The following is a 15,423-nucleotide window of genomic DNA, read 5'->3' on the forward strand; positions in this document are numbered from 1 at the left end:
ATTTTTACATTAAATTACCCAGGTTCCCATTAAATATATAGCAACAGCAACAACTTAACAAACAAGTTAGGTCTCTATCCTTGGGTAATTTGGGGGAGGGGATATCAGACTAGAAAAAAAGACCTAGAAAAAAACTTATTCATATTAAAGCTGCAAGTTTAAAGAAATGAGACAGTCTATAATTCTTAGCAGCAGGAGTACTAAAAGAAAAGATGCAAGAAAAGGTTCTCCTCTTTTTACTTTGATCTACCATACTTGAATTAATAACTAAGAAGTCATTCCAAACTAAAGTAAGTTCTCAAGAAATACAGTCCAACAGATGAAAAGAAAGGTGGGAGAAATGTTCTGAAAACCAGATTGCACTTCAAACGAGATATGATTTTATGGGCTGTGCATCTCAGTTACTTTTGTGGTTTCAGAAAAGGGCTATGAACTGATGGAACTGCATCTAAGAGAAAGGGGTGGGGGGAGAAATTGAGAGATAAGGAATTCCTCTGAGAATATTACGTGCTGGAATTTACCCCTTAAATACACATTTTTCACTATAATACAACAAGAAAGATAATAATTTGACAACCAAAGAAAAGATCCTGATTAGTAAATAAAATGAGAAATTTAGATTCCAAGGAGGAAATCTCTTCTTCCCTTTGCTTAAGAAAATAGCAGGTAAGAGTGGGAAGAGAGGTTGCATTTCATCCTACATAATGAACCTCTACAGTTCAAATCTGGGTGATGTGCTGTTCAGGCAAAGGGACTCAGCCATCTCATTCCAGACTTCCATAGTGATGTAGTACATGTAACTACCAACAGGTATAAAACTCTTTCTTCTCCCCATTTAAGAGCAAATTGGTAGAGGCAGGGTTTAAATGAATCATCTTAATGTATAATTGATGTATAAGTTTTAAAATGTTCTGAACTGTTTTATACAGTTTAAATTCTTTGACTTTTTTCTTGTGTGTACTCTCTCCCTCCTGAGATCTTCTTTGATATAGGGCAAGATATAAATATTTTCATAACTATATTTTTTAAATTAAGAAATCAAAATCTACAGATAATGATCATAAATATTATAAAGAAAAGGTGCGAGAGATGTTTTCTTTTTCCATTCAAGCAATGTTTGACATCCAGAATTCATTCAAAATGAGTATTAATAACTTACTATCTTTGACTCTTAATCCTGAAGTTTTCCTCAGGAGGAGCTGCTGCCTTAAATGAAGAACCTCAGCTTCCAACATTTCAATTCTTGATTTCCACTTAGAATCCTGTAAAGATACTATCCTGGCCAAGTGCTCTGCATATTCTTTGCTGCTTTTATCTGGTGGCTTTGAGCGGATAACAGCTAAAGCCAGCGCCAACTGTGAAGTTTTCAGGTACCACATCACATCTTCTTTATGTTTTATTTCTGTCAGAAAACAAAACGAACCAGAAAAGCCATATCAGAGTACTTTTCACTAGTAAAAAATATTTTTTCTTATTTTAGTTACAGTATTTAGAAGAAATGTTATGGTAGGAGATCAGTTTTCATAGGTTTGTAGAGGTATGAGATCAATCAAAAGATACGTCACTCTAAGCAAGAGAATTAAATGGCAGCAGTAGAATGAAAAAATAAATAAATGTAGTATGATAGAAAAAGCATGACTCTTAAGACTTTCTAACAACAGAGAGATGGGAATCTTGCTTTATGAACCTACTGTTTTTCTTGGAAAATTAAATTTCACTGAATTCAGCTCAGGAATTGTGCCCCACCTCTCCAATAGTGAGTGAGATAGTATGCATGTGTGAATATACCAGGCGCGTTCCACACACACCAAAAGTACGTGCTTAGGAAGGGGCATCCTTTCTGGACACCCCTAACTCTAGTACGCACCAAGCACGTACAAAATGGTGGTGCCCATTCTACATGGGCGCCACCATTTTGATGTGCGTCCGCACGCCTCAGCACCATTATGACGCCGCAAGTGCGCCAATGGCGCTTTGCAGTGTCATAATGGCGCCACAAAAAGAAGTCGCTTTTTGCAGCTTCTTTTTGCTGTGCGGAGGAGTTGCGCAGTTTGGTCGCTGAGGCTCCTCCATGCAGCAAATGAGGGTGCCAGCAAACTGCCCTTTTGGGCGGTCTGTAAAGCACCTCAGATAGTAATAGGGTGACCAGGCTAAAATGTTGTCTGAAACCTTGTATGAAGGTGATCAATCCACTTGCCATTCTGAGATCTGATACCCAACCCTAATAAAGGCTAACCCTAAATTAATACTTTTGTCACTTTCCCAGCCAACCACCCAAAGTCTTTCACTTTTCTGAAAGCTCTCAGGTATCAACAAAGGCTCCATGTTGGTAAGAGTGTTGACTTGAAACCATGAACTTGGCTGTTGATGGGAGCAATCTCAATGGCTGTGTCCATAGCATTTAACCAAACCTTTTGGCCTTGAAATAGGTGAGAGATGTGACTTACATGCTTATTTAAATTAATTTTCTTATTTCTTGGCTGAGATTCAACCACTTTCTTTCTTTCTTTCTTTTTGTGGAGAGCCTATGCATCTGAAGAAGTAAGCTCAAGTCTACAAAAGCTTATGATACCAACATCTCTCTTTCAGGTAGTCTCAAAGGTGCTACATTACCATTTTGCATAGGATAGTCAGCCATAGCCTCTACCTATTGGTGGATGATTCCATCACTGTTCAGGTGGAAAAGAATATCAACAACTTCATACTAAACTTCTGAATGAGCAGTTTTAGAAATGAACAGCACATGCCATGACATAAGATTTACAGAACAAGGCCATTTCACCCTAAGGATAGCAGAAACAATTTCCAATGATAATTGCATAGTCTTCTGGTATCATAATATCTGATCACTAAGGAACACATGTCTTAGAGAAATCTCCCAACTCAGCTTGCCTGAGACAGAAGGAACTAGAGAAGCTGTTCCTGATATATTAGCTTCTTAAGTAATTTGCCCAAAGGGGAGGGGGGTGTCTACCATCTGACTGAATGCACCATCCAAACAACTTGCTAGGAGACAATTATGTGAAACAAATGTAGTTCATAGATTAAACTCACCTAAAAGGGTAATCTTAATACTAACTATATAAATATTACACTTGAAAGATACACTACCACATTTGGGCAACCAGAGAATGCTGAACAATAACTGAACTGGGCTAATATTAGTACTGCTTTAAGATACCTTTTGGCACAGAAACTGCACTTGTTGACTGAAGCTTCTCTGAACAGTTACATTTATTTGGAATCCCGAGAGTTCAAGCTTTTCATTAATGTGTTGGCTGAATTATGCCCTCTTGTTGAAAAAGTCTGGATAATTGCACTAGCAAAAATGTAAGACTAAGAAGGGAGGCAAACGGCACTTGTTTTTTAAAAAATGAAACTTTCAAAATCCCTTCTTACTTGAAATATCAAATTTCACAAGCATTAAAATAATAAGAACTATTATGTTCATAATGCTATACAGTCTATCTCTTCACTGAAATGTTTCCTATCACCATTGCCTATAAAGCACCAGACAAAGAAATGTTACTTTTTGTTTTACAGACACCACAATCCCTCAGCTAATGAAGTCAATGGCAAGGCTGGCTCAGGGATACCAGGAACTGTAGCCCAGAAAAGTAACATTTCTAGACTCTTGGCACATCACACTAAAAAGCCTCCTATTCTTAGGCACAGAAAAACATGAAGCACTATCAGATTCCAGGAGCTGAAGTCCAGAAAGATAACCTTTATGGGATCTGAGTAGATCAAACTAAAGAGCCTATTTTAATTACACAGAAAAACATGAAATATTATCAAACTCTGAAGGAAACTGTGCAGGAAGAATGTACAAAATTATTTTTTTGTGGACAGGCAATCCATCAACCCACAATTTATTTGAATGCTAGGCTGAACACTGATTCAGACTTTGAAGAGGAAATAAGACAACCCATCAAACAGAATCTAGGAATAAATATTACCTTAGACAGATCATATTTATTCAGCACATAAAAACATATAATACTTAAGAGTAAGCTACTGGTTTTAAGCTACCTCAGGCAGAACACTTGGATTTAAAGAGGTAGAATTATATTAAAATCCATTTAGCTGCTTTGAGAGCAGGAAAAAGTTCTGCAGACCCACAACTGGCCTTTGATAGCAAAGCATCACTGGTGCTGAGCAGGCTAACCTCACAATCCAATACAGATGGCCCTCCTTATCCACAGATTTTTTTAATCCACGGATTCAAACATTCATGGTTTGAAAATATTCAAAAAAGTATAAATCCCAAACAGCAAACCTTGATTTTGCCATTTTATATAAGGGACACCATTTTGCTATGCCATTATATTTAATATGATTTGAGGATCTACAGATTTTGTTATTCACGGGGGTCCGGGAACCAAACCCAAGTGGATAACAAGGGCCCACTGTACAGATTTGTTTAACAGTAGGACCAAATTCATCCAATGAAAATTATACCCAAGTCATTCTGCATAGAATTCAAGGCAAATCGTTAACCCTCCCATATTGCTTTATCTTCACAAGAAAGAGACTGAACCACATGAAAGACACTGCAGCCTGCATTATTAGTAAATTTACCCTTCTCACATATTTCTCAATTGTTTTTAAACTGGAGACACTTGCCAACTTTATCTATTTTGGAATTATTATAGGGATTAAGCAATTCTACAAATTTAAGAAGAGATACATAACAATGGCTTCAGTTGTGAAGAATGGCCCTCCATATCCACACATTCTTCATCCACGGATTCAACCTTCCACATCTCAGAAATACTCAATCAAGAAAAATTCCCAAATCAAACCTTGGGAATTGTCCTTTTTATATAAGGGACACCATTTTACTATGCCATTGTATTTAATGGGACTTGAGCATCCTCAAATTCTGCTATCCTGGGGGGGGGGGTCGTGGAACCAAACCCCACCAGATACCAAGGGACCACTGTATTCAATGCTCACATGAACTAGGGATTGGAACTAAGTAAACTGATGAAACAAAGTTGACTGTCCCTATTGGTATAAATACAAGTGTATGATATATATTCCATATAAGCTCCTATAAAACAGGATATGAATGTGTTGTCAGGACTAATGCATGTGGGCACCCAGATTAACTGGTCTTGTGCCCTGTCAATGAATGATATGCACCTTGGGCTCACTCGCTGGATGGCTCTGTATCATTGCTGTGCATCACACAGCATGATGCAAGTTTGTTGCAACTTTGCCTCACGCCATGAACTCGTGACTCATCTGTGGCAGCTGCATAGGATATATGTCACTACATGTTGCCTGTCACTCAAAATATTTTCCTTTGCTCTGTTTAAAGCACAATTATTCCAACAATATTAAGTCCCACTGAACTCAGTGAGCAGAAACATTTAGGACTGCTTTATTAATTTTTGTAGGGGGTCTTAATGAAAGTCAAAGCCCCTATGCCTAGGTGCTAAAAGGCAAAAGTTAAAGCCTACCAAGGTCAATGATGACATTTCAGCCCATGAAGGATCTTTAGATCAAGACAATATCATACATGTTTGTGGGTCACTTTTGCAAAATGTTACAAAACCTTGTATGACAACTCTGCAGATTTTTCTATGCTGCTCAAGTCTCCTGTTGTATTTCTGTGTTCTTTCCTTTGAAAATGTGACCACAAGAAATAAGAACCTCAGTGCTTTATATTGGCAAAGAGGCTACAGCTTTAGAGAAGAGATCCATTTGTTTCACTTAACACTGATTTTAGAAGAAATTGGAAAGAGGTGTCAGTTTACATTTACTGTCCTCCTGCAATGTATTTCAGTCTGTTGCTGTACCATTCAAGGGCTTCATCTTGCACCATATTTACCAACCTAAGGCCAATCCAGCATTCTTCACACACATTCTCAGGCTGAGGATCAACTTTTAATCTACAAAATCTTCAGATGTGACATTAGAACCTTTTTGTTAATCCACACTGAAAGACAACACAATATTAAATGTACATATAATCAAAGTAACCAGGGGTGCAGCTAGGGAAATGATCTCTACAGATATGACTCTACAACTGTTGAGGATTTGGGGAATGTTACGACTTCAAAGATCTAGAGAAAAGGCCAATATTCACAAATGCTAGTAAACACCTGCAAACTTGGAGAAAGTCAAGAAATGAGACAATAAGGACCAGCTCCCCGCTTCAAAGCTAGGGGATTAGTCCAGTAGGAGAATTAAATGTGCAGTTTCTATGTCATCCAACTTTAAAAAAAAATATTACAAAATGATTCCTATGATGTGGTTTGTCAGTTATCAGCACTGGTGTCATAGGAAATATTGAAACAAATCATGCATAGCAATAGCAATAGGTGTACTAGCCGGCAGAAAAAACTATGTACAGTATCTTCCTATTGCTGCGAAAATGTAATATTCACACAAGAGAAATACAATCCTGAAGTAAAACATACTGCACATTTATAACATTAAAGGATTATAATTTAGAAAGCCCCTCCAAACAACATAGCTCTTCTTAAATAGAGATAATGGCTTTTTAAAATTATTATTATTAGCACCACCACATGCCAATGAGGGAAAGAGTTGAACTTTTAAATGGAAAGACCCAAGTTAGATTTCCTGCTTTTAACACTAGCTTTTGCTTTTCTTTTTAACCCACTGTGAAAGAGAAAGAAACAGGGAATATTTGCAGATCTGGCTTTGTCACACCATTACCTGACTTCTTTCAAATATGTTTATATGCAGTTAGGGTTGCCATAAGGCAGGACCTCCAAACCGGGACAAATGTAGGACAAATGTAGGGCCACATTTTCAAATGTAGGACACATTTTTATAAAAAATGGAGGACATTTGAAAAAATTGATAATTTTTTTAAAATGTTAATATAAATGCATGTTTCTTAGGCATGCTCAAAATGGAGGACATTTGGGGATTATTCCTAGACAGAAGGCTGAAATGTACTTCTCTTTCTGGCCAAATCTCCCCCCCCCATTCTACAAGAACATTTCCCACTCCCAAGCAGGCATAGCATTTGCAAGATCACAGGCAGTCCCTTGTGCCACTGCAAACTACATTTCCCACTCCCAAGCAGCCATAGCATTTGCAAGATCACAGACAGTCCCTTGTGCCACTGCAAACTACATTTTCCACTCCCAAGCCTTCTTAGCAATTCCCTCCTTCCTCCTTTTCCTTGCCCCCTCCAACCCCCCCACCCCCTCTTTTTCCCAGGTATGTCTCAACTTAGGAGGGATTTATGGGACAGATCCAAAGCCTTTTTTCTTTTCTAATGGGGGCAAAGCCTTGAGAAGCCCTGGACCCCTGAGAAGAAGAGGAGGGGGGCTTAGAGAGAGGAAGAAAGAGAAAAAGAAGATGAGGAGGGGGAAGAAAGGAAGAAAAAGGAGAGGAGGAAGAGGACGGGAAGAGGAGGAGAAGAAAAAAACGGAATAACAAGAAGAAGAGAAGGAGGGGAAAGAGAAAGAGGGGAAGCAGCTTGCCTGAGTGTAAATTCCTCCCTGCTTGGATGTTGGAGTATGCCCAAATAAGGAAGCAGAGGGCTGGCCAATAGAGGCAGGGCAGTGCAGCAGACCCCGCCCCTGCTGGTTTCAGTCCTCCTGCTGCTGCTCCAGACAAGCTGCACAGGCAGCACTCTATAGAAGGCAGGCAGCAGCCCTGGGAGCTCAGAGTTGGGCAGCCACCCGGGAAAGGGGGTGGGGGCGGGACGGGACCGGGCACGCCCCCCAGGAGGCGGGAAAGTCACACCCACCGCCGTGAAATGGCAACCAGTGTTGCCAATTTCGCGACTTTCACACGAAAACGGGGACTTTTCAGAGCTTTTCGTGTGATTTTCGCGCCTTGCTCTAATTCAGTGCCTTTTCCGTGCCTTTGGCCAGTTTCAGCTGCAGCCTGCTGCAGAGCAACCAAAACCCTTTGGAGTGTAACAGTTTTCAGCCAAGAGGGCTGGAGAAAATTCTCTCTCTCTCTCTCTAATGACTCCCTCTGAGAGCCAGGACGGAGCAAGCCTGTTTGGAGGAATAGTTCAGCCAATCAGAGAGAGGACAGTGATTGCCCCCCCCCCTCAGGCATTCTCAGGCTCCAGGGGCAAAAGTGCTGGAGAGAGGCAGGGAGTGAGGGATCTTGGCTGGCTTCCCAATTGCCTTGGATTTCCAAGTAAGACATAAGTTTTAAGGCACACAAAGGCAATACTTGACAATGGTATCATGGCTTGATGTTGTGGACTTCTGTGTGTGCCTGAGAGGGACATTTGAATTTCTGAATTCCTGAGCTTGGGCAGAGTGCCCCAAGCCTACCTCTCAGGGTTGTTGTTGTACTGTGAGGACCATTTGGGTTGTGTGATGTGAATGCGATGTCCCTGAGTGTGTGTGTGTTAGTAAATATGCCTCTGAGCATGGGCATAGCACGTGGTCAGTTGGCACCCCTGCTGCCCTGTCTTCCAAGAATTTGGTTTGTGGCTCTCTTTTCGTTCCCTTTTCCATTGCCATCCATACTGCAGAAATAATCCAGTTTGGCACTGCTTCTAACTGCAAGGCTCCCTGTGATGATGGGATTCTGGGCAAACCACCAAGCCCAGAATTCCATGCATGGAGCCCTGGCTGCCAGTAAAAGCAGTGTTTCAACATGTCACAACAAACTACAATTCCCAGGACTCCCTGGTCTGACAAGGGAATTGCCTCCACGCTTCCAGATCACAGCCCCAGAGAATGAGTCTACAGGATATCAGTGTTGCCAGTTTAAGTCCACTTCTTCAGCTGCATTTGGATTTAATAATGATAATAATAATGGTGATGATGATAGAGAGATCTTGTAGCACCTTTGAGTCTCACTGAAAAAAAGTTGGCAGCATGAGCTTTCCTAGACTTAAGCGTATTTTCTCAGATGCATGGGAATTGTAGTTCATTGTGGCACCAGAGCCCTTTCTCACAAAACTACAATTCCCAGGGTTCCCTAGCACTGAGCCAGGGCAGTTAAAGCGGTCTCAAACTGGATTATTTCTGCAGTATGGATTGGACCTTGAGCATTTTTAATAACGAAGGTCCAAAACACTGCAGAAATAATCCAATTTGTGACCGCTTTAACTCTCCTGGCTCAGTGCTAGGGAATCCTGGGAATTGTAGTTTATTGTGGCACCAGAGCTCTTTCTCATAAAACTACAATTCCCAGGGTTCCCTAGCACTGAGCCAGGAGAGTTAAAGCGGTCACAAACTGGATTATTTCTGCAGTGTGTCTTGACCCAACTCAGGCTGCATCTTCACTCCAGACTCCAGAGACAATTCCCAGGATTCCCTAGTACTGAGCCAGGGCAACTAAAAGGGTTTCAAACTGGATTTATTTCTGCAGTGTGGTTGCATCTCAACACATTTCTATTTGGCACAAAGCTTCCTGAACCTCCTTCATGTCAAAATAAATATCTTAAAAGGACTGAAAGATTCTTTGTTTGGTTCAATGGTGATTTTGAGAGTTGAAATAAGTTACAATTATTTTTATTCAATTATATTTACGTTTATTTGCAAAACATCCGCCATTTTAACATTATGGGAATTTTCTGGGAATTGTGACTGAATATTCCGTGTGATCTGGGGGAATTCAGCGGGTTTTGGACAGACATTTCTGGGAATTATCTTCGAGGCTTGTTGGCAACACTGATGGCAACCCTATATGCGGTACAATGACAGTGTTGTTTACTTGCAATCATCCTGTGTTTTCCTACCACTCTTTCCATCTTGTTCTTCCTAACAGAGAAAAATCTGCTTAGGAAATAAAAACTAAACAGTTGCATGGAACCTTTTAACAGATAAGACTATGAGACCTCGATCTGGAAGCATCCTTGGATTACTCTTACTGCCATTCTCCCGCACCATTAATGAAAATATAGATGAGTATCTAAATATTACACCTCACCTACTTTTGAATATTTATTTCCTTGCTTGGAGCTAGTATTTCTAAAAGGTAGCTTCTTCCCATATGAGCCTGCCTAAAACTTGAAATACTTAGTGCTGGCCCTGTGCCATGCTCCTTCACTCCACAAAGATAAGTGGATGGGTACAACCGATGGAGCTTTCTCTGGGTAGGCAGGCTGGGTCCATCCATTTTGAGTTTCTGGCACAACAGACAGTCTGAGGCAAAGAAAGAATGCCAAGATACAAACTGTAATCTCAAACACAGGCAGTTTGAGATTACAGTTTGTATCTTGGCATTCTTTCTTTGCCTCCTTTTTTTAAAAAAAGTCAACATTTATTTTAATTCAGAATCATGCTCCCTTTCCAGGTAACAAAAATCTTTTAAAACTGAGTAGCGGCTATTAAGGCGGAAACTAGGGGTTCTTCTAGACAGAAGATTCTCAGACCTACCAATCAAAGGACATTAGCTACAGTCGACATGGTAATTCAGGGACCTGTCTTGCACCAACTGTATAGCTATTCTGACTTTATATCCTTAATAATTTTGTATAGGAAATAGAAGGGGAAAGAGCTGTAGGAGGGAGGGATAATACAGGGGGAAGAAGATGATACTTAGATCCTGGGTAAAATATTTTGAATGAGGAAGTATGATTGCACAATGGAAGTCTCGTCTGGAAACATTTCTACAGGTTGAAAGCTATTTTTTTGTTTTCTAAAACTTTTGGAATTTCAAATTAATTCTCTATATTTTTACTATAACCGATTATCTGTTTTATTTCTGTATTTAGTGTTTGTGTGTGTAGCTTTTTTTGCATTGTAATGATGCTGAAATAATTAGCAGCGTCTTACCATGTTCTATTCTCTCCCCTGAAAGTATCTATTAAACTAAAAGTTATAATATGATGTAATTGGCCACATATTTCCCCCCTTCTCCCATTGACTTCACAGGGCACCATATGTGGAAGCAGGGAAGATCACAACACGATGATGCCATTTGTTTCACTAGGTGGCACAGGGCTGCCGTTATATGCAGCAGCCATTCAATTTCAACATCATGTAGTTTCTCTTTAAGTGAGGATGAATGTTTCTTAATGAAGAAGTATGAAGCTATATTCCTGTGTAGATGTAAATAAAAGTTCAAAGAGCTTCTGAACAGCAAACAATGGCAGCTCTAACCAACAACATCACCATGGCCTTCCCCACATGATATTTGTCACGACTGTGCAGTTTATTAAAGCTGTACATGATGACACATTATTTACAGAGGGTGCATCTGCACTGCAGAAATAATCTAATTTGACACTGCTGTAACTGCCATGGCTCAAGGCTATGGAACTGTGGGAATTGTAGTTTTGTGAGACATTTAGCATTCTCTGTCTGGGAGCTCTGATGCCACAACAAACTACAGCTCCACAAATCCACAGTATTAAGCCATGGCAGTTAAAGTGGTGTCAAACTGGATTATTTCTGCAGTGCAGGAGCCAATTAGTGCTGTCCTGCTGTCCTCTACAGAATCTACTAAGATATTGACCCCATCAGTTATAACTGTCATACATAATAATAGGGCATATTTTCATATGGAACAACCATGTAGATATAATAATGGTAAGTAACATTTTAATAAAATTGTCATAATTAGCATGACTAGCACAATGTGAACTAAACTATAAGTTATAAATGATGAATTTTAGATGTGGATTATTTTAATATGTGTACAACCTATTTGTCCTTTTAAAATGATATGTGTTTTAACTGATGTTGTTTGTTTGTTAGTTGTTGTATCTATGGTGAGACAGGTAAGAAATAATCATATTAACAACAACAACAACAACAACAACAACAACGCCATGTGTTCATAAGTCATAACATCATCAGTGGGGCTTCCCAACTAAGCAGCCTCTACTCCACAGAGTCATCTAGATCTAAGTAAATTCAAGAGTCTCTTCTCCCAACATACAGTTACACTCCAGCAATGTATTTTACAATAAACAGGTTCCCCATCACATCTGTTTTAGTCATTCAAAACACAGGCATAAATGTTGTCCTGGTACTAACACAAGTAACAATTATAATATTACACCAAGGTTCCACACTGAACTCACAGTGAAAAGAGGGGCTGAGATATTTCATTAGGCTGTGATAAATGGGTGAGTTTCATGAACACTTCTGAAGTGAATATATTCAGGCAATAAGAGCAAAAGAGGATTGGAAAATATTTCAAACAATGAGGACATCAACCTTGTCCTTCTCCAACATTTTTTCCTTCAAAGTGCTTAAAACGACTGGATTCTGCTAACATCTAAATGTACAGATCCCACAGATCGGGGTATGAGAAACTAATGTCCACTATATGTGTGTGTGCGTGCGTGCGTGCATGTGTGTTTATTTTTCTTACACCAGACTTTCATGACTACTTCCCAGGAAGATGTCACCTCTGATGTGAGATATATATATTTATATGACTACTTCCCTGTGAGAAATACACACATACATTTCGCAGGGAAGCAATCATACACACACACATCTCACATCAGAGGTGACATCTTCCAGGGAAGTAGTAATGAGAGTCTGGTCACGCAGTGGTGGCGAACCTATGACACGCAGAGGTGGCACTCAGGGCCCTCTCTGTGGGCACACATGCTGTCGCCCTAGCACAGAGTGTGCCAGAGTTTCTTAATAGAAAGCCAGAAGGACGTGGCACTTTGCAATAAATAAGTGGGGTCTGGGTTGCAGTTTGGGCACTTAGGCCTGTTACAGACTGCCAAAATAAAGCTGCTTCGGGTCTCTTTAGAGGTATGCTGTTTAAATGATGCATCCTAAGAATCCAGAAGCTGCACCAAAGCTGCACTCCAGTGCTTAGGAATGGAGTGTGGCTTTGGCGCGACCTCCAGACTCTTAAGACCCATGCATCATTTAAATAGCATACCTCCAAAGAGACCTGAAGCAGCTTTATTTTGGCAGTCTGTAACAGGCCTGTGTCTGTAAAAGGTTCACCATCACTGGTATGAAAAACAAACAATTTGAGGGCTCTGCAAGGGTATCAGATGCCTTCTAGCCACCATAAACCTGTAACCCAAGTTACAGAGTACACAAGGGACCTTTTCTAAACAAAGTCAAGACCTTTCTGATTGCTTGGATCAGAGGGAGAATTATGCTGTTTTAATGCTTTAATTTTAAAATGGTTTTAACTATGGTTTGTTTTTAACTTATGTTTTAATGTTGTGTTTGTTGTGTCCTTCTGCTCATTTATGACTTATGTTGACACGAAAGCGAACCTATCCTGGGGTTTTCTTGGCAAGATTTGTTCAGAGGAGGTTTGCCATTGCCTTCCCCTGAGGCTGAGAGAGTGTGATTTACACAAGATCACCCAGGTCCAAAACACACTGCAGAAATAATCCTGTTTGAGACTGCTTTAACTGCCTTGGATCAATGCTAGGGGATTCTGGGAACTGTAGTTTTGCGAGACATTTAGCCCTTTCTGTCAGAGACCTCTTGTGCGACAATAACCTACAGTTCCCAGGATTCCCAAGCACTGAGCCAGGGCAGTTAAAGCAGTTTCAAACTGGGCTATTTCTGGAGTGTGTTTTGGACCCCAGTGGATTTTGCAGCCCTGCTTGCAATCAAACCCTGGTTTCCAAAGTCGTAGTCTAACACTAAAAATATTACTCCACACTGTCTCTATGTTTTAAAATTAGTATTATTTAACTGTTTTTTAAAATTTTTGTAATGAATCCCTGGTCAGTCATGTGAACCCACTGGGTGACCCTGGGCAAGTCACACTCTCTCAGCCTCAGGGGAAGGCAATGGCAAGCCACATCTGAAGAAATTTTGCAAAGAAAACCCCTTTGGGTTGCCATAAGTCGGTAATGACTTGAAGGCACACAATAGTAAAATTAATGTTTTAGTTTTATCCTTTCTAAATTGTTATAAGTAATATATTTGGGGGAAGGCAAGATATAAATACAAATAATTAAATATCTGAAAGCCTCAGAGCTTTCCTAATGAAGGACCTCAATTCTCAACAGTTTGGAAAAGTTACTTTTTTGGCTAAGAACAGTGAGATGGTGGTGGATGATGAGAGGTATAGTCCAAAAGAGCCTCCTTTTCCAGGACATGTCCTACACTTCAACCAGGAGGAATTGCACCATGTCCTCCATTTTGAGTATCACTAAACAGCATGGATTTTACATTTCTATGAATGGGTGGGTATTTTTTAGCTTTTCTTTGGTCCTGCCCTCCATTTCCCCCTGCATTTTGGGGTGCCTTGTCCTCCTTTGTGGTGAGGACACCTGGTCCTCCCAAAGTGGAGTTGGCAGGAGTGAGGGGAAACCTCACCTCATGAGGCAGACTCACCTGAGGCCTGGGTTGGGCCCATGGATCCCAGAGCCCCTGACAGGGACTGGAAGCCCTCCTCCTCCATCCCACCCTCCAGGCTTTGCTCCTAGGAGAGAATTAGGCCCATTATTCCTCTCAGCTGAAGAGGAAGACGAGGCAATCCCCATAGGCGACACCGCCCCCTTCAGGGACTCACTGGGAAGTGCAGCTCCTTCAGGAATTAAAGTTTGTTTTAAGTCACAACTTGGCAATACAGTCAGGAAGAAGGGGCCAAAATTAACATAGGCTAAAGTGGGCTTTTTTGTGGGGTTTTCTGGGTATGTGGCCATGTTCTAGAAGAGTTTATTCTGGACTTTTCGTCAGCAGCTGTGGCTGGCATCTTCACAGAAAATAGGCTAAACTTTTTCGGGACACTTTTTTTAGGTATAATTAATGATTATTTATTTATTTACTGCTAATAAGGTAACCTTTTAATGGCATTGGGTTTTTTTTGTGTTTTTCAATTTTATTTGTAAATTTTTGGCTTTTTTTTTTGGGGGGGGGGGGTGATCCACCTTGAGTTTCATTCCAGGAAAAAAGCCGCATTTAAATAAAATAAAACAGCTGTTTTTCATCTGCAGTTTCCATCATTCTTTGCCATAGGCTGTGCTGGCTGGGGCTGATGGGAATTACAGTTCAATAACTTCAAAGGCCACCAGTCCCTCATTCTTCTGATAGTTGGAGGGAATTTTCCTTTATCCAGAACAAGAAGGTACAGAGAAAAAGCTAGGGTAACCTTATTCAACTTTCTTTTATGGCATTTTATCATGCTCTTCCTTTGAAGAGAACCGCAGCACCTACGTTTTTGTGTATCTCGTTTCATCCCATTTTATCCTTAACAGCAACCTTTTGAACAAGGTTAGGGGGTGGTCCAAGATTGCACAGTAAGCTTCAAAGCTAAGGAGGGATTTGAACTTGGGACCCCCTCCCCAAAACACACACACACACCACACACACCAGTATTTCCCCATGGCCTAAATGATGTATTCTAAATGCATCGCCTTTTTTCTGGATGGTAATGATGGCAATGGCAAGCCTCCTCTGAACAAATCTTGGCAAGAAAACTTCGTGATAGGTTTGATTAGAGTTGCAATAAGCTGGAAACAACTTGTAGGTACACAACAATAACAATGTAGATCAATGATTCCCAAAGAGG

The 15,423-nt window shown here is 40.4% G+C and overlaps 1 protein-coding gene across 3 annotated transcripts in view; it reads right to left on the minus strand.

Annotated features, from left to right (window-relative positions):
- The window catches only part of MEI4 (meiotic double-stranded break formation protein 4), a 92,633-nt gene that overhangs the window by 70,402 nt on the left and 6,808 nt on the right, over positions 1-15,423 (minus strand). Inside the window, exons 1-2 of one of the 3 annotated variants that reach the window (XM_042446555.1) lie at positions 14,247-14,384; positions 1,160-1,402 (exon numbers count right to left, since the gene is read on the minus strand). In XM_042446555.1, coding sequence (XP_042302489.1) covers positions 1,160-1,402; positions 14,247-14,313 — 310 coding nt within the window. In that variant the 5' untranslated portion in view covers positions 14,314-14,384. Of the gene's footprint in view, positions 1-1,159; positions 1,403-11,995; positions 12,020-14,246; positions 14,385-15,423 lie in introns of those variants that run through there. The other 2 variants (XM_042446573.1, XM_042446563.1) reach the window with 2 other exon arrangements.

This window comes from Sceloporus undulatus, chromosome 1 (genome assembly GCF_019175285.1).
Source record: "Sceloporus undulatus isolate JIND9_A2432 ecotype Alabama chromosome 1, SceUnd_v1.1, whole genome shotgun sequence".
In the NCBI taxonomy this organism is placed as follows: domain Eukaryota; kingdom Metazoa; phylum Chordata; class Lepidosauria; order Squamata; family Phrynosomatidae; genus Sceloporus; species Sceloporus undulatus.